This window comes from Nicotiana tabacum, chromosome 3 (genome assembly GCF_000715075.1).
Source record: "Nicotiana tabacum cultivar K326 chromosome 3, ASM71507v2, whole genome shotgun sequence".
In the NCBI taxonomy this organism is placed as follows: domain Eukaryota; kingdom Viridiplantae; phylum Streptophyta; class Magnoliopsida; order Solanales; family Solanaceae; genus Nicotiana; species Nicotiana tabacum.
Genome location: NC_134082.1, coordinates 206839611 through 206863156, shown reverse-complemented (window position 1 = coordinate 206863156; position 23546 = coordinate 206839611). Strand labels below are relative to the sequence as shown.

The window sequence follows — 23546 nt, the reverse complement described above, 5'->3', positions numbered from 1 at the left end:
TAAGTGGTTGGAGCGAAGAATAAATGACAACTGAGTATCTGAACATTTACGTGTATGTGTTTAGTGTCATTTTCATATGTCATGTCTTTTTATTATGTTGGCCTGTTATGTTTATGTTTGTGTTGTACTAATGTTTTCCTTGTTTGTTGTACTTAATTTTATTTTAATTTAAGTGGAAGTTAAGTTTAAGTTGTTGTGTTACTATACCAAAAACTATAAAACGAAATTTGAACTAAAAAAAGTAACTGTCATATTCGACTAAATATTGTTGTTAATGTACAAAAAAATATTATTTACACCAAAAAAACAAAAATATGGAAGACCGAATCAATGTGTCCCGCATCCGGTGTGTCTCAAAGTAGCCGTTGGCCTGAGGCGCATCCCCTGCCGCCCGGGTACGCTATCAGGATCATCATCATCAAGTCGTCTCCTTATGGCCGGATGCGGCACAGGATGACATGTATCGGTGGTGCTGTCAGGTCCAGTAGAAGGCTACATAATAATATCAAACTTAGTATAGAAAACTACATAACAATTCACAAAAATATATATTGTCTTACCATAATCGTGTCTGGATCCTGAATGTAGTCATCTGTCGCAGCATCGCATGAAGCCTAAAAAAGTAAATTAATAAAGTTAAAACAAAATAAATAAGTTATAGTAAAAACAGTAATAAAATTAATACTAGTAAACTCATACCTGCGCATGTGATGAGCTGCCATAACTCAGTCGGTGCCCACTATCAAAATCTCGGATCGGTCGAGACTCATCAGTGGTAGACGGGCCAGGGAAATATCTACCCAACTCCACTCCTTGAAAATCCGAGACCATCATCAAGAATTGACCCGATGGGGTCACCTGCGACGTCCCTGGAGTGTCATAAATGCCAAGGTTGTAAGACGGCATGTCGGTCTCATGCATGCCACCTCCCATATCAGCAGCAACATCATCAGCAGGAGCCTCAAAGCCCCCTTGCTGGGGACCTCTTCTCCGCCCACGACCGCGTCGTCCAACACCAGCAGGTTGTCGTGGAGCAGCAGCAGCTCGTCGGCCACCACCCCGTGGCATACCACGACCTCGCTGGTATGTGGCTGGGTCAACATAATCTGGCTGGTGTGCCAAACGCTGATCCGATCGGCCTTGCTGCAGTGTCTAGGCAGCCACATCCATTAGGCGACGACTATAGTCCTGCATGATCACAGGGTCGTGGACATAACTCTGCATCTGCTGCCCCATACGATATACGGTATGCAATCCAATCGCCTGCACAAAAGTTTTTAATATAAACTACGTATTTGACTAGAAATTACTATTAAAGTAATTAATAATAACAGAAACCATACCAGAGCCTCATGTCTCCCGGCGTATGAGACGTATCGACCATCTACCTGATGAACTGGGTTCCCGATAAAAAGTCGGGAAACAGTGCGGTACCATGCCATATAAACGTCGATAGGAAAGTGTTGCGGAGCTGGGGTCAAGTCCCCTCGGCTGTCCCAAATACCCAACTGCGCTGTCAGCCACTCAATAAATGTGTCGTCCACTCTCATCCTATCATCCCTCTCATAATGTAAAGGGTCCCATGCAGGCTGAGTCGGTATAGACTGCGGAAATCCAAACTGACGAAATACTCGCTCTGAGGCATGATGCTCAACAATATCGAGTCACGTGAGAGGGACGGAAGCCCTCCAAATATGGCGACCGTGCGTGCAATACGCTGGCAGGGTACCTATCAGCTCTTCGATGTACGGCGTCCAGATGAACTATCAAATAATAACACAAACCGTTAGTTTGCGCAACACCTAGTTAAAAATTAATTGGTAAGTTTAGTTAGATATTCACTTGTGCATCCTCCAGAAAATCCAACACATCCCTACAGAACGGGAGATTATGATGGCCATGATACTCTCGTGCAAGTCTACGACGCAATACCCACCTACAAGCTAGAGGGAGATCAGGAATATGTACATTATCCGGTAGCTGTGGTAGAGGTGGCCGAGGTTGCAGAAATCTCTCCCACACCCAAACCTAAAACAGAAAGTTGACGTAAAGATTAACTCTAACTAGGTAGAATTAGAACTAAACGACAAATTATTTGAATAAGTTGTCACCTGTAGAAGTGGCAGAAAGCCACAAACGTCTCTCTGTGTGCCCATGGATGCCCGGCACATCTGCCTGTACAAAAAAAATAGGACAACACCACCCCAGCTGTAGCTGACTGTATCATCGAAGTCCGCAATATGATGTAGAAAACGAAGGCTCACTAGGTTTCCCGAAGTGTTCGGGAACAAGACCCCCCAAATAGAAGGAGCAACAACAGCCTCGTATATTGCTCCACATCCACCTCCGCTGAGTCGTCGGTGATAGTATCGTGGATCTGCACCAAGTGGTCTCTAATGGGGACCAACTGCATACGACTACTCCCAATTGCTACATCTGGGTCCTCGGACCTGAAGCCCGTGAGCCTGTGCAGCATATCCATATATGCAGCCCGGTTAAAAAATCTCATGTTCCCAGGCAGTAAAACTGGCAAGCCATCGGTGGACAGGCCATATAAAATCTCGACGTCCTGGAGTGTGATGGTGGCTTCGCCGATGGGCAGATGGAAAGTGTGCGTCTCCGGTCGCCACCGCTCAATCAACGCCGTGATCAAAGCATAGTCGAGCTGTATCCGGCCAATGCTAATGATCCTATATAATCCCATTTCCTCCAGGTGATGGACCACACGGGGATGTAGAACGCGGGGAGGAGTCAAAAACTCCCACAATAAATCCACTCTCCTCCCCCGAAAAGTCTGCGTAAGCAACTCTCCCCCCCCCCCATATATGCTCGGATCTATGCTGGGGCTGTAGGGGTAGTAGCTCCGACGTCCGAGGGCCGGGATGTATAGGTGCATCCATGTCGTCAACTGAAAATTCATAATTTTTAATAACTATCATTAAAATTTATGTGTGTTTTTTATAATTTAAATTCATATTTTTTAACAACTTAATTGTATAAAATTATATATAAACTTATGGGTTTCGTGCCCAGTGGTACAAAACTATCATTAATAATCTTATGTTTTTTTAATAATTTAAATTCATATTTTTTAATAACTTAATTGTAACAATTATATATATATATATATATATATATATATATATATATATATATATATATATATATATATATATATATATATATAATTTTTATAATTATGGGTTTCGTGCTAGATTTTCTAAAACTCAGTGGTACCAACTATCATTAATAATTTTATGTTTTTTTAATAATTTTTATTCATATTTATTTAATAACTAAATTGTAAAATATATATATATATATATATATATATATATATATATATATATTTATATTTATAATTATGGGTTTCGTGCTAGATTTTCTGTGGCCCAGTGGCACCATAATTAGATATATATGGGTTTCGTGCTAGAATATCATATAATTAAACAATTACTACACAATACTACGCTACAAGGCTCTACATTTTACTACGCTAAAGGTGTCTACGTTTTACTACGCTAAAAAGGTCTACGTTTTACTACGCTAATAAAGTATACATTTTACTACGCTAAAAAATAATCTAAACTAAACGGCATAAAAACACATAAATATACATGAGGATATTAACAAACACATTTTTAGACTAATTTACATATTTTTATACAACACTAAAATTAAATCCGGATAAAATTTAACATGCTAGTTTCGGAAAAAATAAACACAAACCGAAATAGAACACATACAAATCAAGTAATATGCATTGTTATAAAAGTTTCAACTTAAAATAAATCGAAATACCTCGATTTAGAATTTTTGAAATGTAGATAGATCAAAATTTTGACTCCGGAAGAGTGAATCCACAATAACACGAAGCTCTACTTGACAGTGGGACCACAAATATTAAACTTTTATGTGACGGGGGACCCAAAAAAAAAAATTTAAAAATTGGGGCAGATCGGTGGTGTGGGGGGGGGGGACCAGAAGTGAAAAGAGGGAGATGGAAGACGGAGATGGAACGAAAAAGAAGAAGATGGGGGATTTGTATTAAGGGGTATAGCGCCACTATTAATGGCGCTATGTCTTCAGGTATAAGGCATATAGCGCCACTATTAATGGCGCTATGTAAGTTTGTCAGTATAACGCCACTAATAGTGGCGCTATACAGTAACGGTACAGTTAACGTTACTGTATAGCGCCACTATTAGTGGCGTTATATATACTTTGGTAACTTTTTTTTTACACTTATTTGAGTATTTTTAGTAAAAATTAACAATAGTATGGTTCCGCACTCAATGACCGGACAAGTAACTTTATAGAGGTCACTAAGACGCTGAAAGGGAAAGGGATTGATTTTGATAACAACCGGTTTCTGATTCTTCAGGTTTAAATTGTTTGTGTCATGTGACCTTAATTAATTTTACAAATTGGACTCTATTCTTATGGAGTTGAACCAATATCACTAAGAAGTTGATGGTCCTTTTGTAGGGCGAGGTTGAACAAATATCACTGATGAAGCCTAAGGGACAAGGACTCCATGATAAAGGCTTTCTCGAGTATTTAGAGGATATTATAGGAACCGACAAATACACTGAGAAGATTGATGAATCCTTTAAGTAGTTAGTTCTCACTCTGATATGAAAATCTTTTGGCACAAATAAATAATTTGAATTCTTAGTTTCTTCTCTGGACCCGCGCATAGGGGAGCTTAGTGCACCGGACTGTCTCTTTTTTAGTCTCAATGTCAGACTCCTCTTAGATTCGGATTGAATCGTGTTAATGGTTATGCTACCCTTTTCCTTATCAATTTACTCTTTATTTCTCCATTGTGTACAATTGGCATCCGCATTCTTATAGGTTTGTCTGTTAATTTACTATCATGAGCATGTTGTGTGTACTCAATGAGAAGCTTATGTGCCTAAAAAGATGCATGTAATACCTTTAGAATCTGAATTCACTTTTTCTTGGTGCTCTCATAGGCTAGAAACCCTCAATGAAAGAAGGTCTGGCTAGAAAGAGAGAGAGAACTTGGAGGTAAGGCTAGACCATTACATAAAGTATAATTTCCTCGGGCTCCCAAAAATGCATTTATGTTGTTCATGTCTTCAATTACAGATTGTGAAGAATGATGCAGAGGCTTACATGGTTAAAGAATTATCACTTTTCAAATGGCAAGAGAAAGCAACAAAATTGGCTTTTGAAGATAACTCCACCCGAATTTCAGAGATGCAGGCAAATATTTCTAGACAGGAAGAGAACCTGAAAAGAGAGAGGTTGCTTGCTCTGAACATATGTTGCACAAATGTATACATTCTGTAACACTTACACCAAGTTAATCACTGAATCTTTTTCTTTCAGGGAGAAAATAGCAAAACATTGAAGGACCTTGAGGCAAATCATTCAAAGTATCTGAAAAGACACAAGAGGTATGGAATAAAAGTGCATGAAATTGATGCAGCTCTTGGTATGTTCTTTTCTGCATTTGGCTAATACAGATATCTTCATGCTTTCTTTTTCCGTTTCCTATATGCCAAGGTTGGCTTGATATCATGTTAGTGGTTCCCATGTTGCAGATTTTAAGAATGTCTCCATCGTGGGACATTATGTCAAGGATCGAACTAAGGATGCACAATTCATAATCATAAGGTAGTATGTTTGCGTTTGTCAGATTTCAAAGAGATGAGCACTAATCAGCTATTGTTATCTTTGTTTTTTATTTTGATGAATGCAGCCTTAGGAACAATATGTTTGAGCTGGCAGATCGACTTGTTGGAATCTACAAAACAGATAATTGCACCAAGAGCATTCCTATCAATCCAGGAAGCTTTGTAGTTTCTCAGAAAGCTGCTTGAGGTTTTTCCAAAAAATTCTGATCCCGCACTTCTATCTTATGTATTTTTGTTGTGAAGTCATTGTTGTATATATGTTAGGTGATGAGTAACATAATATATAGGTACTCATATGACTACAGAAAATTTGCGCTTGCGTTTATTGGTTACTTTCAACTAGAATATGTTGGAAGTTGAGAAAATCCATAAATCTAACATGCTGCATAACACTAGATTTGAGCTAATGGGAATAGGCTTTACTTTAGTAGTGGGGATCTTAATCTTAATTACTGGTAAACATACCTCTTAGACAGAATGGATACGGCATCTGTAGACGTCTTTTGACTAATTTCAGTTCTATAGTTTAGTAATAATTTGGTGAAGACTAAATGGACAGTGGTTTGCGTGTACTAACAGTTCATATCTCAGTGAATTTTCAATTGTTGTAGCTAGCATGGTTATTACAACTGGAAGGAAACCACAGCCAAATAATATTATTCATTTGGAATGTTTGACAGAAAACTATATTCAAATTGCATGAGAGTTGATCATGACTACTACTAACCTCGGATTAGAATTGAAAATGCTCCGTCCAGACATATGTAATTCCGAGCCCTTTTGTTTCAAACTGTTATCTTTTACGTGACTTGTATCTCTAAAGCCACATGTATCATTTCTGCTTGTGTGCAGGATGTGTACTCCCATCATTGTTATAGGAACAGTAAGTAACAATATTTATCTAAATGTAAAGTTTGGATATGTTCCAACTTCCAAGTGTGTGTTGTGAAGTTAGGTAGGTAGTTACTAACTGTCGAACTGTAGACGCAATTGACTTGATCCATGATTATCTTTTTTATCTATGAACTAAGACCAGACACGATAATGACATAACATCCTCCTAGTTTAATTTCATCCCTAGGCCCCTCATGTTTTCCCATATACCGACCTCTCTATAACAGCATCGCTATATAACAACCATTTATTATAAAAGCCAAGTTTTTTATGGAACTAATTTTGATATGATATTATAATATATGTTATATATAACAGCACTTCGCATAACAACAAAAAAAAACCCGGAACAAATGAGGCTGTTATAGAGAAGTTTGACTGATAGTGCCGTAAAATCTTATCTATATAGATCATTTTGGTCGTGCATAAGCTACGCCATTCTGCATAAGGAGTACACATCCTAGTCACACCGACTCGAGAAGGTTGGGTGTTGCTCCCAAACGCACACGCAAGTATACATGATCGTACAGGTAATATAGGATTGTAAGTCCAGATATCGTACCCACAGGGAAATGTGATTAACTATTTACTAAATTAAACTAAGACAATTAATCTATTCAAGCGTATCCTAAAGTATGAATATTTAACTAAAACTAATCTAGAGTAGTAACTAAGAGATTACAAAAAATAAGTCGCAAGATTAGAGACGAAATCAAGGGGAGAAAATATTCCAGAGTTATGGGTTAGCTAACAATCTCGTTGAATTCTCTATTTAAATTGTCTAATTATTTATCTGATTTATTGATTGACAGAGTTAATATTACTCGTAGTATTCTCCTGAAGTACTACTCCCCTATTCAAACTAACCTAATACCTATATTCTTATGGAATTAGGATTAACAAGAACGCATTAACAATTCTTGTATAGTAGTCAAGCAAGGCAATTAGGTATATCCCTATCCTAACTGCAAATTTGTTCCCGATGCTCGAGTTCAAGATCTTGCTCTACTCAATCTTATATGCAATTTAGAATTTCCTCTCCCGAGTTCAATCATAGATTCGTAGATAGTATTGAATTTGTGATCAAGTAATCAAATAATTAAGCGCAAGATTGAATAAATAAACTAATATGATAAAATAATAAGAAAAATTCAGGCTTCAAATTACAACATTTATGTAGCACCAAAAACTCCAGAACTAATAAACTATGAGATTAAAGGAAGGGAAAAGAAAGAAAAACTGAGAACCCTTGCTCCCGAGTGTTCTGTGCGTGTATTTCCCTCTCAAAGTGGTGTCTCCCCCTCCAAAATAGGTTTAGACTTGCTTTTATAAGCATTTTTGAGGGGGGAGGGGGAGTCTTGGGCCGAAATAACCTTGTCCCGGGCGAACTAGGAGAAACTTCTCATCACCAGCACCCAGGGTAGCATGGGGCGCTAGCCTTGGCGCTGGAATTTTTGAGGTTTTGGAAACTGCGCCACATGTAGCGCCCAACACTACCTATGGTGCTACACTGTCCCGATTTTTCGTTTTGTTCTATTTTTGCTTCAACTCTGTTGTGAGAGGGGTGACTTAATGTGTAACAAACTAAGGGTAGTTTAGTCTATTTAACACTAGGTAGTTAGGTGTCCAAAGTCGGTTAGTCATTTCTATAAATAGGGGTAAAGTTCAGTTTTTAACATAATCAGTTTATGCATTTCTACTTCTACTCATTCCCTTCCTCTCTTCCTTTTCTACTTCGCTAGGGTTTACATAGCTCGATTCATAGAATTAACATGGTATCAGAGCCGTAAGACTAGGAATCACTGGTCTCGTTCATCAATTCACATCGCCATTTGGTGAAATTGTGAGATTTAGAAATCAATCAAAAATCGAAGCCTCGTCAATTAAAGCAGAGTAGCCATGGGAGATATTGTTGACAACACCACGACTAATGCCACCACAGGTGTAGATGTATGAATTGGAAATACTCTAGCTAATGAAGATTTCGGAGTTGATTTGCCTCACAATCATCCATTATACCTTGGACCTGCAGAAACGAGTGAAGCATAATTGACCTCTTTTCAATTAAGAGGTACTGACAATTACACAATATGGAATCGATCTATGAGGATAGCTCTGCGAGGAAGAAATAAGCTAGGGCTAGTAGAAGGAACATGGAAAAAGGAAAAATTTTGTGAAAATCTATAGATACAATGGGAGAGGTGCAATGCAATTGTACTCTCATGGTTGATGAGTGGTGTAACTCCACAACTTGTTGGAGGAGTGGTATTTGGAGCTAGTGCACAAGATATTTGGGAGGATCTAGGTCATTCAATCTACACAAGAAAATTTCAACCTTATATCAAGGCATATCATATGTTTCTGTTTATTGCACTAAGATGAAGGACCTCTGGGATGAGTTTGAAGTATTAGTCCCTACTCCATGTGACTGTGAGAAATTCAGAGATTACGTTGCCTTTATGAAGAGATAAAAATTGTATCAATTCCTTATGGGATTGAACGACTCATATGCTCAAGCAAGGAGTCAAATATTGTTGATGTACCCTTTACCTACAGTCAATCAGGCATTCTATATGATTATGCGTGATGAAACCCAGAAGTCTATAGTTGCCACAACAGGAAATTTAGGATTGACATCACTATTCCAGTTGAAAGTTATGAGTCAACTGATCTATATTCCTCCAGATCTAGTGGTTTCCAATCCAGCTTTCAGCCAAACAACTCTTAGCAGACTGGAAATTACTCTAAACAGAAGAGAACCTACAGTGACTATTGTGAATTCTATAAGAAGAAGGGACATAATAAGGAGAATTGCTGGAAGATCATTGGTTATCCACAAGGTTTCAAGTGTAAGAAGAAAGGGGGAGCTACAGCTTATAATGTTTGTATAGAAGATCCAAATCAGACCTTCTACACTCAGGTACATCCATTCATGCAGGTGCAGAATCAATCTCAACAAATACAGACCTTAGCTCAGTTTGTTGTACAAATGCAGAGGTAGCCCTCAACCTAAAGAGAAAGCTCATCAGGAAGACGGCCAGTGGCCTGTACATTTACAATGGAACAATATGAACAGATCCTACAAATGCTGAAAAAAAGTTCTCTAACTGCTCCCTAAGCAAACATAGGACACACATAACAGGTACTAGCTGTGCCTTTTTAGTGAGTAATAAGCCCCCATAGTGGATTATTGATACAGGGGCTACAAATCATATGGTGTCTGATTTAAAGTTGTTATCTTAATGAGAAGAGATCAAACCTAGTAATCCTAAGAAGGTATATCAGCCAAATGGAGATGTAGTATATGTTACACGCATGGGTACTAGCCCAATTTCAGCAAGAAATATACTAAAAATGTCCTACATGTCCTACGATTCAGATATAATCTACTCTCACTATTCACGGAAACCAAAGACTTACAATGTTGTGTTGTTTTTTATCCGAATTTTTGCCTATTTCAGGATCTCTACAGTGGGAAGGTGAAAGAGATTGCTAAGGAACATGATGGCCTCTATATGTTGATCCCTCACACAAATAAGAGCAATCCAGAAATAACACCAATAGTCAAGGACACTACAGAACCTACGGAGAAGCAGGATATTGACTTGGGGCATCGAGTCTAGGACATGTATCTTCTGTAGTATTAAATTTTCTATTAAAACTCAGAATTGTGTCACAACTGTATACAATTTTCATGTATGTCCATTAGTTAAACATACTAGACTTTATTTCCTAGTAGTAGTATTAAAAGCACAGAATGTTTGATTTGATACATGCGGATATATGGGGTCCTTATAGAGTGCCTACATTTGATGGAGATAAATATTTCCTAACTTTGGTGGATGCCTTCTCTAGAATAACATGGTTATTTTTGCTGAAGTATAAGTCAGATGTATGTATGGTCTTGAAGTTCTTCTTGTGTTATGTAAAAATATAGCATAACAAGTGTGTTAAGATTATCAGGACAGACAATGGATTGGAATTTATGAATTCAACTTACAGTGATCTATTTAGCAATTTTGGAATGATTCATCAGAGAACCTGTGTATATACTCTTCAGCAAAATGATGTAGCTGAGAGGAAGCGCATACATATTTTAGAGGTTGCTAGAGCACTGAGATTTCAAGCTCATATACCTCTAAAATACTGGGGACACTGTGTACTAGCTGCAATACACATAATCAATAGGATGCATTTTTCAGTTACTAATGGAGTGTCACCCTTCTAGAAGTTGCACAATAGAAAACCTTCACTACAACATATAAGAGTACTAGGATGCCTATGTTATGCCAAAGAAGTTCAATAGAAGGACAAGTTCATGTTAAGAGCTATACCAGCAGTATTGATGGGATATGCTGCAACTCAGAAAGGCTATGTGCTTTTAAACGTAACTAATCATTCTTTCTTTGTTAACATGGATGTTGTTTTCAAAGAGTTTGTCTTTCCTTTTAGACAGATAAGAAATATATATCTACTAATCTTCCTACAGTCAGATGTTCCTGCAGACTATACGCAACTGTCAGGGTTCCTAACAATTTCTAATATGGGACACAACAGTGAGCATGACACTGAGTTGACACATTCAGATATAGGAGATGTTCCCAATGATGCAAATAAGGATGTTCATGATAATGATAATACAGGTGAGAGTGAAGGAGAATCAGGCTTGGCTCATCCAACTGGAGAAAGTTCTGATCAGGGTCAAGTGCAGGTTCCATCTACACAACAACTGCAAGTTATCCCCTTAGATGTAGAAGAAAAAGAAGAAGTTAGAAGATCCTCTAGACCAAAGAATCCCCATATTTGGATGAAGGACTTTGTGTCACTGAATGTACATGAGTCTGTACCATATGCAATTGCAAACTATATCTCATATAGTGGCTTGTCTCCTCATTACCAAGCTTACTATGTAGCCTTATCCTCTATTGTAGAACCTGCTACATATGCTGAAGCCAGTCAAGATCCTAGGTGGATAGATGCTATGAAGATAGAGATTGAAGCACTAGAAAGCAACCACACTTGGGACATTGTCTCACTTCCTGAAAGCAAGGTTCCAATTGGTTGTAAATGGGTATATAAGGTCAAATACAAGGTATCAGGTGATGTGGAGAGATTCAAGGCTAGGTTGGTAGCTAAAGGGTACAGTCAAAAGGAGGGGATTGATCATTAAGAAACTTGTTCACTTGTAATGAAAATGGTGGCTGTGAGGATTGTTCTATCAATACTGCATCTCAGAAGTGGCACATTCATTAGATGGATGTGTATAATGCATTTCTTCAGGGTGATCTCTTTGATGAGATTTATATGCAATACCACCAAGATTCAGAAGCCAGAGGGAGTCTCAACCAGTGTGCAAGTTTCATAAATCCTTATATGGCCTAAAACATGCTCCTAAACAGTGGAATGAGAAACTCACAAAAGCTCTATATCAATTTGGCTTTGTTCAGAGCCAATATGATTACTCTTTGTTCGTCAAGCAGACTAATGAAGATATAGTAATAGTGCCGGTGTATGTAGATGACATGCTAGTCACTGGTACCTCTCTACATCTAATCGAAGAGACAAAGACAACACTACAACAGACATTCAAAATAAAAGATTTGGGAGAGTTGAAATACTTTCTAGGAATAGAGTTTGCCAGATCTGCAAATGGGATTCATATGCATTAGAGAACATATGCTTTAGAGATTATCTCTAAACTTGGACTTGGAGCAACAAAGCTTGTAGCTACTCTACTAGAAGTGAATGCAAAGTTGACTACCAAGAGCATGACGATCACCTTGGTACTTCAAGTAATGTTATAGATAAGCTACCACCAGATCCAGGTGTCTATCAAAGATTAATAGGCAAGCTGCTATATTTGACTGTGACAAGGCCTGACTTGGCATTCAGTGTGCAAATGCTAAGTCAGTTTCTCCAGCAACCAAAGAGTTCACATATGGAGGCAGCGATGAGAGTTGTTAAATATGTCAAGAACCATCCCGGGCAGGGCATATTGATGTCCAACAAAACCACAGGCACATTGGAGGCATTTTGTGATGTAGATTGGGCTGCACGTCAACATTCTAGAAGATTTGTAACAGGTTTCTTGATCAAGCTAGGTGGTTTGTTAGTGTCCTGGAAGTCTAAGAAGGAGACAATAGTATCTAGAAGTCCTGCTTAAGCAGAATACAGGAGTTTGGCAGCCACAGTTGCTGAATTGGTTTGGCTAGTGGGGTTGATAAAGGAGATAGGAGTTGAGGTTCAATTGCCTGTGAACATTCATTGTGACAGCAAGGCAACAATACAGATTGTGGCAAATCCAGTATTTTATGAATGGAAAAAACATATTGATATAGATAGTCATTTTATAAGGGAAAAGATATTGGAAGGACTAGTTGCGACCAAGCATGTTGGAACAAGAGAACAACAGGTTGATTTGTTGACAAAGGGATTAAACAGAATTCAGCATGAGTACTTGAGTTCCAAACTAGGTGTGTTTGATGTGTTTACACCACCTAGCTTGAAGGGGAGTGTTGTGAGGGGAGTGACAGTGACTTAATGTATAACAAACTAAGGGTAGTTTAGTCTTTTTAACATTAGATAGTTAGGTGTCCAAAATTGGTTAGTCATTTCTATAAATAAGGGTCGTTTGTACAGTGTAATTTCAGTTTTTAGCAAAATTAGTTTCTGCATTTCTACTTTAGCTCATTCCCTTCTTCTCTTCCTTTTCTTCTCAGCTAGGGTTTACATAGCTCGATCCATAGAATTAACAAACTCGTGCACTTTCGTCCCACATTACCTCCGGATGACTCCTACACATTAAAATGCCACGAAATTTACGAAACATGAGTAAAATGCGAGGAAATATATATATATATATATATATATATATATATATATATATATATATATATATATATATATATATATATCTTAAGATGTATATATAGTATAACGAATGCTAGTTTGAAGCATGCCAAATCTAGTGCCGTTGAAGCAGATTGAGTATTTGATGGAACGGACTCGTGTATATCGTTTTGCCCCTAACCTTAACCGTTTGCCTCTCCAAAGGACAATTCTCATTTCTGCCTTAAAATGAAAATATTGATTATAGTTTTCAGTATTACCTAATCCAGTTTTTAATGGATATATTGGCTCATCTTATCATAGAGAAGTTTCGTGACAGTTTTCACTATGATTCTTTCAACCTTCCCTTCAATCGCCAAGATTCTAGCAAATAACCAAAAAGAACAAAGTTATTCAGTTGATCATTCAATGACACATGCTATAGCTTTCTCCTCGTCGGTATGGGGCATTAATTTTAAATAAGATAAACGTCAACTCATACTTCTTGGTGCGGCATGGTTCTACAGTACAACGTGGTGGTGATATAATATTAGCCAAAGGAGAATTTCCAATTATATACGGTATTAAAACCATTGGGAGTAAGATTAAGAGAACAATAGAAAATAAAAAAAAAAAACGAAACATCAATTTTAAGCATTGAGACATTGACACTAGGACTTCCTACTCGCTAGAAGTTATGCTACGGTCTACAAGTAATCCAATTCCAGACACGACAAGTTTAATTAATCAAAAGAATGAGATTCTAAAATTAATTTGTAGATTTTCATTAAGTCGAATACAATGACCCACTAACAACTATTGCAAAGTATATACTTTAGTCAACGGAAGCAAGCTGCTTCAATTGGATAACTACCATGCACGCATTTCTCCAAGTAAAAAAAAAAATAGTCCGAAAATATATATTGTACTTAAATAACTCAAACATTAAGAAAAAAGTCTTGGTCATGAAAAACGCTAAACCTCCTTAAATAACGAGAACTTAGAGTTTATGGGAGTCTGAGAATTTCTGAAATGACACCGCTCTCGATCTGTTGGCTTTTAATCGAACTATTCGTGATCCCAAATGGATTTCTAAAGTGGTTTTATCTGAGCTTCTATATCCACCCTTTTCTTCTTGCTCTCTGCCAACTTTTCCTTTGGATCATAGTTTTGCTCAAATTTCTATTAAACCTCATCCTTTTTGTCTATAGGATCTCTTGCTTCTTGATTTCTTACGTTCTAACATTGCTGAAATGCTGTGTCCTCTTCTTCAAGAAGTACTTCATCATATCAAATAGAAATCCAGTCCCCATAGAAGAGGATGAGGAGTACTATGACATACCACATCCAGAAAACCAAAACGAAATAGTCCTTTGTAGGAGTTTGAACATGAGAAGTAAACCGAATGGCACAGTCCCTTTGAACGTGAGAAATAAATCGCCGGACATGATCTATGTATATGATTTTCAAACTAGAGTTTCTCAAATGTTCGCTAATAATCACAATATCAGTTCATTACTTGAACCAAACAGTGAGTCCATGGATCTTGAAGAACATGAAGAGGAATATCCTAGTGAAGAATTGGTTGAAGATTATTCAGTCATTTATTCTATTGATGAAGAAATGAATATAGTTGATAATTATAAAACCGTCGCTTTATCTCCAACGAATGGTCTAATTTTATCTGATACAGAGCTAGAACTGGAGTTATCTCCATCGAGTTCTGTTTCCAGTTCTCCAGCAGGTATTAATCCGAGGCGGAACGAATATTTTCCATCTCCTATTAGCTCTAATTCGTCTCCGGCGGATTATGGTACGTCGAACCAAAATTCTCCGTCACTTAGTAGCTATAACAATACGATGGCAATGGATCAGCAGCTGGCAATTCGCAAAAATTGTGCAGAAGAAGAAGATTTACTGTACCAGAAGTATGCTGAAAGCATGAGCTGGTTTGATATTCTCAATCATGACAGATTATCTGCCATAAGTGAGTTTTTCCTTTTGCTCAATAACTTCAAAATACAAATATTTTCTTCTTCATTTTTTTATATTATTAGTGGTGTCCAAGCCAGTTACACACCTTGATTATTTTGACTGGATATCCATTATCTTCCACTAGCATATAAGATACTATATAATACTTTCAGCAGATGAAAAGAAATGACTTAGTATTCTTTGTCTATGCTGGGATTGAACCCTTGTCTACCGTGGATTTCGTCCTGCTTTATTGATTGTTAATTAGGCCCCACCATTGGGTGCGCATATATTTTTCTTTATCCTTTAAAAAAAAATTATATACGTAGTTTTCTTCAGACTGTAAGACCCTCTATGTATATAGTTTTTGTGCTTAAGTATATATACTTAATTAACAATGTGATTGTTGGTTGTTTAGGTACAGTACTAAGAAAGCAGTTGTCAAGTGCTAATTCATTTTTGTACGAAATGGAGCCTACAGGTTTGCCAGTCCAATATATTTCATGGAGCAAAGTGGCGAGAAAAAGACTTCTGAAAAGTTTAGAGAGTGACTTAGAGTTAGTTTATGTGGCACAGTCATGCTTGTCATGGGAAGCACTTCTTCATCAGTACAGAAAAATAGAGGCTCTTTCTTGTTCAGCTTCGGAAAATGGTGTATTTTATGGTAATATAGCGGCTAGATTTCAGAAATTTCAAGTATTGCTAGAGAGATTTGTGGAAGATGATAGCTGTGGAGGCAAAAGGCATTTCAATTATGTTCACAGAAGATTTTCCCAAAAGAATCTCCTCCAAGTTCCCGAGGTTTCTGGTAATTAATCTTTGCTATGCTTCACATTTTTTAAAGAGTTTAACTTCTATATACACGCATTGTTCATAAAGAATCTTTACACTATCATGTTAGTTAAAAGATAATTATATTAAATATTCATAAAAATATACTTCCTCCGATTTATAATAAGTGATTTTTTTGTCTTTGACATACCCCTTAGGAAAATACTAATTCCTAAAAGAAAAAGATATTTTGACTAAATTATCCTTAATTAAATTTAGCATATTATACGTTAACTTGATATATTGAGATTTGTAAACAAGGGCAAAGTTTGGCAAAACAAAATTAATTTCTTCTTGATTATGTAAAAAATCACTTATTTTGGACCAAAATAAAAAGGTAAAAAAGTCAATTATTATGGATCGAACGAAATAGTTAGTAATCTAAAAATAACGCAAGTTACTTAACATAACATGTTAAAATATATACATAGTGTGACGGTATATATTAGGTAAATAATTTGTTTAAACCTTTTCTTAATGGCCTTTATTAGCAAGAGAATTAATATATATCGAGAATGTTGAAGAAGAATAGCCGGCCTTCGATTGTCAGCGATCGGTATATGTATCCGCTAATTTAGACTTACATGGCAAGTTGAGATTCATTAGTACGAACGCTTATCTATTTCCTACGTGTAACGGCTTAATTTTCGTTTTTTCTTGGAGAATTAATCAACACTGATAGAACTACTACATTAAATAATGACTGTTTATATGTAGGGAAATGAAACAGGAAAATAATAATAATAATAATAATAATAATAATAATAATAATAATAAGAATAAGAATACTGCAATAATATTATTTGTAAGCGAAAATACATTAATTGGCTTGAGTTGTGCTGGGCACTGTCCTAAAAAACTATTTCAGCAGTGTGAAATATCTCTCCAGGATTAAACAAGCCTACTTCTATTAGGGGGGATACAGGAATCAGTAAAATTAAATATTATACAAATCCAGCTAGTAGGAAAAAAGGAAGAACAACTAATGTGTAATGTTAATTAAATATTATAGAAAAGGAATTAGAAGGAAGAAGAGAGAGACGTATGAGAAGGATGTCTGATAATTGAAATTGGCTTAAGGGAAGACCATTTTATAGGCAAAAAAGCTTAAGGCTTTTCTTGCCATTTGTCAATTCTCTTGCATGCATCTTGCCATTTATCTCTTCCCTTCTAGAAGGCTTCCACACAATCTTCTTAGGACATTTGTCAACAAAGGTTTAAAATATTGCCACAGTCCCCCACTATTTTAAAGACTTTTTGAAATAGACTTGCTGGATTTGCATGGTCCAAATGTAATAAGTTTGGTATCTTCTGGACTATGAACCGAACTTAGACCAATAAAATTTAACTCACAGAATTACTGGTGAAATATAATATTTCTATGAACCAATAATTCTTATTGTAAGTCAGAGATTTTATCAATCACATTTTGACCCCCGGTAATTTTGCTATTCAACACGGTTTTGCGCCCAATAGGCCATGTGCGTGCCTGGTTATTCATGAGAGCTCTAGAGACTAGGCCAAAATCTCATAGGAGCGACCCACTCCACTCTCCTATAGGTGAATTCATCAAGTGTATACTGCTTTTAAATACACCACTCATAAGGACTATGAATTTCATTAAGAGTTATAACTCAGTCTCTCAATTAGTAGCAGTCAAGCACTCTTTTAGTGTATCAGTGTCAATATTGACTTGTTGTTACCCATATGAACCTACTTCATGGGATCTCCAATCACATAGGTTGGGTTACCATCTCTATTGACAACATGTCGGCCTTAATCCCATCTCTTTTGAGGTTTGAAGAATTAATTTTCTTCCCACGGGTTTAGTGAGATGATCGGCCAAATTTATCTCTGACTTCACATAGTCAATGGAAATTATTCCATATCTCAACAGTTGTTTTATGACATCATGTCTCAATTTTATGTGTCTACTTTTACAATTATAAGATTTATTATTTGAAATAGCTATTTCCGCTTGACAATCACAATGCATAGCCACAGGAGGCAATACGTCCTTTATTAAAGGGATATTAGCTAAGAAGTTTCTTAGCCACTCAGCCTCTGAACCAGCTAACTCCAGAGCTACAAACTATGATTCTATAGTCGATCTTGCAATGATCGTCTGTTTAGGTGATTTCCACGATATTGCACCACCACCAAAGGTGAATACATAACCACTAGTGAATTTTCTCTCATCTGAATCAGAGAGATCCAATTTGCATCACTGTACCCTTCTAAGATAGAAGGAAATCCACTATATAGGATACCATAATTCATGGTTCCTCTCAAATATTCCATTAGTCTATCTAATGCAGACCAATGCTCTTTGTTAGGATTATGAGTATATCTATTCAGTTTACACACAACATAGGCTATATCAGGCCTTGTAAAATTCATTAAATGCATCAGACTCCCAATAATTTGAGCATATTTAGACGAAGCAACTGGGTCACCATTATTCTTTTTCAACTTAGAGTTAGCATCAAAAGGAGTGCTCACATTGTGACATTAAAATATTCAAACTTATTAAGAAGTCTCTCAATATAATGTCTTGTGACAACATTATTACATTTTCACTTCTTATAACTTTCTCCCAATATTCTATTAACTTCACTCAGATCTTTCATATCAAAATTAGCAGACATAAATAATTTTGTACTTTGCACAATATTTAAATTTGTACCAAATATAAGCATGCCATCAACATATAGAGATATTATCACATAATCATTGTCTACCACTTTAGTATAAACACATTTATCCACCTCAACTGAAAAAAAATTGCCTCTCAGTAAGACTTGTTCAAATTTCCCATACCACTGCTTAGGAGCTTGTTTAAGGCCATAAAGAGATTTAATTAATTTACAAACTTTATTTTCTTGTCCAAGAATGACACAGCCTTCAGGTTGAACCATATAGATCTCTTCTTCTAAATTACCATTTAGAAAAGCAGTTTTCGCATCCATTTGGTGGATAAAAAGCTTACGGATTGAAGTTAAGGCAATTAAAATTCGAATAGAAGAAATTCTAGCCACTGGTGCAAATGTATCAAAATATCCTATATTTTGTTTTTGAGAAAAACCTTTTGCTACTAACCGAGCTTTATATTTATCTAAAGATCCATCAGGATTAAATTTCCTTTTGAAAATCCATTTAAAACCAATAGGCTTTGCACCGGGAGGTAAGTCAGTTAAAATCCATGTATTATTTTTCATAATGGAATCAATTTCAACTTTTATTGCCTCTTTCCAATATTTAGCATCTGAAGAAGATATAGCTTCAAAATAATTTGATGGTTCATTATCGACAAGAAAAGTTTGAAAATCATTTCCATAAGTAAAATATTCTTTCCTAGGCCTTTTGCTCCTTCTCAGTTCCTCATTAGAGGTAATTTCATTATTTGTTTCAATAGGTGTATGAGAAATTTTATCAGATAATGGATAAATATATTCTTTATATTTTAAAGCGCATAATGTTTTCTTTATATACGCGACATTAACATGTCCTAGTCTAGCATACCACAAAGAAATAGACTCAACCATATAAGCAGAAGAAGATTCATTTTTATTGTTAGTATCGAAAATATTAAGCACAAATAAACCATGGTTACAATATTCATTGCCCAGAAAAATTTTATTTTTGGTCAATACGACCTCATTATTTTCAAATGAAACCTTTACTCCTACTTTTCCTAATAACCTCACAGAAACCAAATTGGTTTGGATATTAGGAACATGCAGTACATCACTCAATGCTAGAATTTTACCAGATGTGAGTTTGAGAAGAATTTTTCCTTTCCCAAGAACGCGAGTTGTTCTTGAGTCACCAAGATAAATAAATTCTTCTCCTTCCTCAATTTGGGTGTAAGACAAAAATTTATTTTTGTTTGCACAAATGTGCTTAGTAGCACCAGAGTCTATCACCCAATCTCTCACATTGGCCACATTATTTATTTGAAAAATAACCGCAACAATTATATCATCCGCTTTAGTCAAATTTAATTTTGACTTAGCGAGATTATCATTTATCCCAACTCTTCTCTTACATTGAGGTGCATTTTTCTTGAAGGTTTTAATATTATCATTGGATATGTAACCATGTCTATTCACATACCTGTGTTTGGACATTAGTATCTGCCAAAGTTGTGGATGCAATAACGTATTTGCAACACCATGGATATCTGGCAGGACAGCTGGAACAGTAGCAGTAGAGACAACACCAAAATTGGTAGCACCATAAAAAATTTCCACAGTAGTATTACTTGTCATAGTTTCTTAGATTGTAGGGAAATGACACCGAAAAATAACAACAATAATAATACTGCAATAATATTATTTGTGAGCGAAAATACACCAACTGGCTTGAGTCGTGCTGGGCACTGTCCTAAGAAACTATTTCAGCAGTGTGAAATATCTCTCCAGGATTAAACAAGCCTACCTCTATTAGGAAGGATACAGGAATCAACAAAATTAAATATTATACAAATCCAGCTAGTAGGAAAAAAGGAAGAACAACTAATGTGTAATTTTAATTAAATATTATAGAAAAGGAATTCGAAGGAAGAAGAGGGAGACTTATGAGAAGGATGTCTGATAATTGAAATTGGCTTAAGGGAAGACCATTTTATAGAAAAAAAACTTAAGGCTTTTCTTGCCATTTGTCAATTCTCTTGCATGCATCTTGCCATTTATCTCTTCCCTGGCTTCCACATGGTCCTCTAAGACATTTGTCAATAAAGATTTAAAATATTGCCACATTATATATTGTGAAACTTTATTATCAAGTTGAATAGACCCGTTTGCAGTTGGCTGTTAGCTAGTACAATTTTTTATTCGTTCAAGTTATATACATCATTTTAGTATAAATTTTTTTGTTACACTATGTTGTCAACCAAAAAAATTATATGGGATATGTAATGTTGAAATTAAAAAAAGTCACCTGCTATAACATATAAAGATGACCGGTGGTGTAAAAAGTTTTCTTACCCTAAAAGTGTATCACCTAAACTCTTTTTTTATACGAGCATATACTTAGTATTTTATTTTCTCTGTACATGCACTTTAAGTAGATATTATAATTAGTATTAAGGAGATTTCATGAGTCGCCATTGGTTTTGTCCTGCTGCTAAAAGGGGATTAATGACATTCAATGAGCTGACTGATCATTGACTATAATCTTCGTTTAATAAATGATTAATTAAACTCACTCCCACCTAATACCTAAAAAGTTTATTTGTCCGTTGCCTTGTCACCCAAGAAATAATTAATAAACATCTCCTAGTATTTTAAGAGTTTCTCTTTTCTAATGCCATCGCAGGATATGTAGAATCAAATGAAAGACTGAATGGAGAAAAAAACAAGGCAGTAGAAGTGCTAAAGGCCATAGAAAAATGCGTAAATGCTTTCTGGTTTTATCTAAGAACAGATAGCAAGAAGACCTTATCATGGAAAAAAAACAACTTTTTGAGGAGTCATTCGTGTGTAGAAGATCCCAGAGACATATGGCTACTACATGACTTGACTAAGAAACTTCAAATGGTAAGCCTCTCACTCTTGCGTCTGTTTTGGTACAGGTAATATATACGCAGACCTTACCCTTGCCCGATGGACAATGGACAATATTTTGGAAAATAAATTTTTAAAAGTTTGTTATTTCCTGGTGTTTACTGTCATGAAAAATATTTTCAACAGAAAGAGGAAAAACAATTTCGTATCGATCACTGCTTTAACTTTGGTGTAGAAGACATTTTCATTCACAATTTTCGCAACCCTTAACTTTATATACATTTATGATCAAATACTTAGTGCACATTAATGTCAATCCTTAATATAATAGTCAAATATCTCATCAAAAAATTGTCTTGCTAATTATTACTCTTACTTATTTTTCTCCGAAAATAGTTTCCTCTGATCCAATCAAATATCAAAAAATATTTTCTAGAAAATAAGTCATTTTTTCAGAAAACAATATAATTCATACCAAACACACCTCAAGTACCTTTTAATTTATCTATGTTGCGCGGACTATCCAAAATATTGCCGCACCCGTGTCGGATTCTCCAAAAATACACTACTTTTGAAAAATCCGACACGCATCCGGCGATATTTTTGGAGAGTCTGAGCAACATAGTAATTTATAATCTTAGTGAAGAATGAGTTGAGATGTTGAGCAAGAACTGACTCGAAATGATTTTTAATTTGCATTTATCCTGAAGAAAGAGTTATGGCTGAAGGACGTGAAAGGTAAGAGAAGATGCTGGCTGAGAAGAGCAATAAAGCCTCAGCAATTAGGAGAATATTGCACCAAGATAGAGTATATGTTTACATTGATAGACATGAAGCTGGTGTCAAGGGTTCTACATATGTCCATCATTTCCACCTCTCATCTGAAATGGTGCCAACACAAGCTCAATAATATAGAGTTCAAAGATGGTCAGATTTTAAGGACCCCCACTAGCCTGCTGTTTCCATCCACTTGATCAGAGAATTTAATTTCTCCCACTAGTTTGTGAATATTGAAAGGGAGCGTTGGAACAATGGTCAAGTTGCCTCCGCGTGATCTATAAGTTCGAGTCGTAGAATCAGTCATTGATGCTTGCATTAGGGTAGGCTGCCTACATCACACTATCTTAGGGTGCGGTCCTTCCTCGGACTCTGTATGAATACAAGATACTCTGTGCACCTGGTTGCCTTTTTTTAGTATGTGAATATTGAAGCATATGGTTAGGTTGTTGTTCTCCTACCAAGAATGGCATGTAAATATAATAATATATTATACTATATTCTTCTTTTTGTTTTTTGTTTTGGGGTGGGGGTGGGGGTGGGGGGTGGGGGTAGGGGGCACAACTTGACTTTTAGTACGCTAGTTCAACACTCTTCTGAAACACAATTTACACAAACAGTTCCCAAGTGCTATAGTTATGTTTCTTTTAAGCGATATATAGTTGTGGAACCATTATATAATTATGTGCTATCAAGGTTTTCGACCCTTAACTAAATAAAAGAATTTATTTGGGAAAAGACCCTATGAAAAGTACACATATGAGAAAATGTTATCCTTCACTAAATTTGAGGGAGTAAAGCAAAAAGTTTCCCCAAAATGTAATCACTATCCGAAGACCAAATGGATAAATCGATCATTGGAAAAAAGGTGAAGCACAATCATAGCTTAACAAAAAGTGGGACTCAAAAAGTTCTAATTTTTCCTCCCAATTCAACAAATTAACTTTTTATTTCGAAGAAAAGTGCACTCCACTTCTTTTTTTTTTTTTTTTATTTCGAAGAAAAAAAAAGTCCAGGGCTTCTTCATGTGGCTAAGAAGCCGAGGCAATATCGATCAAGCCAATTCAAC

General features: G+C 36.1%; 2 protein-coding genes and 1 long non-coding RNA gene across 4 annotated transcripts; 2 read left to right on the top strand and 1 right to left on the bottom strand.

Moving 5' to 3' along the window:
- Window positions 1-251: 251 nt before the first annotated feature.
- LOC142175437 (uncharacterized) lies at window positions 252-820 on the bottom strand. Its single transcript, XR_012704482.1, has 3 exons — window positions 700-820; window positions 561-614; window positions 252-492 (listed from the first exon to the last, which is right to left on the bottom strand). It is a non-coding gene; the product is annotated as an uncharacterized LOC142175437 (long non-coding RNA).
- A 10085-nt stretch (window positions 821-10905) lies between these two features.
- LOC142178845 (uncharacterized) lies at window positions 10906-11730 on the top strand. Its single transcript, XM_075248609.1, has one exon. The coding sequence runs from the start codon at window positions 10906-10908 to the stop codon at window positions 11728-11730; it is 825 nt and encodes a 274-aa protein (XP_075104710.1).
- Window positions 11731-14222: 2492 nt separating this feature from the next.
- Window positions 14223-22953, top strand: LOC107778331 (uncharacterized). 2 transcript variants are annotated; one of them, XM_016598579.2, is made up of 4 exons: window positions 14223-15375; window positions 15844-16170; window positions 21513-21733; window positions 22411-22953. In XM_016598579.2, the coding sequence occupies exons 1-4, from the start codon at window positions 14421-14423 to the stop codon at window positions 22672-22674; spliced, it is 1767 nt and encodes a 588-aa protein (XP_016454065.1). In that variant the 5' UTR covers window positions 14223-14420; the 3' UTR covers window positions 22675-22953. The 2 variants fall into 2 exon arrangements, with proteins under 2 accessions (XP_016454065.1, XP_016454057.1); XM_016598571.2 differs by having other exon boundaries at window positions 14225-15375; window positions 15781-16170.
- The last annotated feature ends 593 nt before the right edge of the window (window positions 22954-23546 follow it).

What these genes read in the sequence shown, in the direction of transcription:
- LOC142178845 (XM_075248609.1), top strand. Translation starts at nt 10,906, where the DNA reads ATGGGATATGCTGCAACTCAGAAAGGCTATGTGCTTTTAAACGTAACT.
- LOC107778331 (XM_016598571.2), top strand. Translation starts at nt 14,421, where the DNA reads ATGACACCGCTCTCGATCTGTTGGCTTTTAATCGAACTATTCGTGATC. An exon ending in TGACAGATTATCTGCCATAA is followed by an intron (nt 15,376 to 15,780) that starts GTGAGTTTTTCC and finishes TTGGTTGTTTAG; the next exon opens with GTACAGTACTAAGAAAGCAG. An exon ending in TGACTAAGAAACTTCAAATG is followed by an intron (nt 21,734 to 22,410) that starts GTAAGCCTCTCA and finishes TTTATCCTGAAG; the next exon opens with AAAGAGTTATGGCTGAAGGA.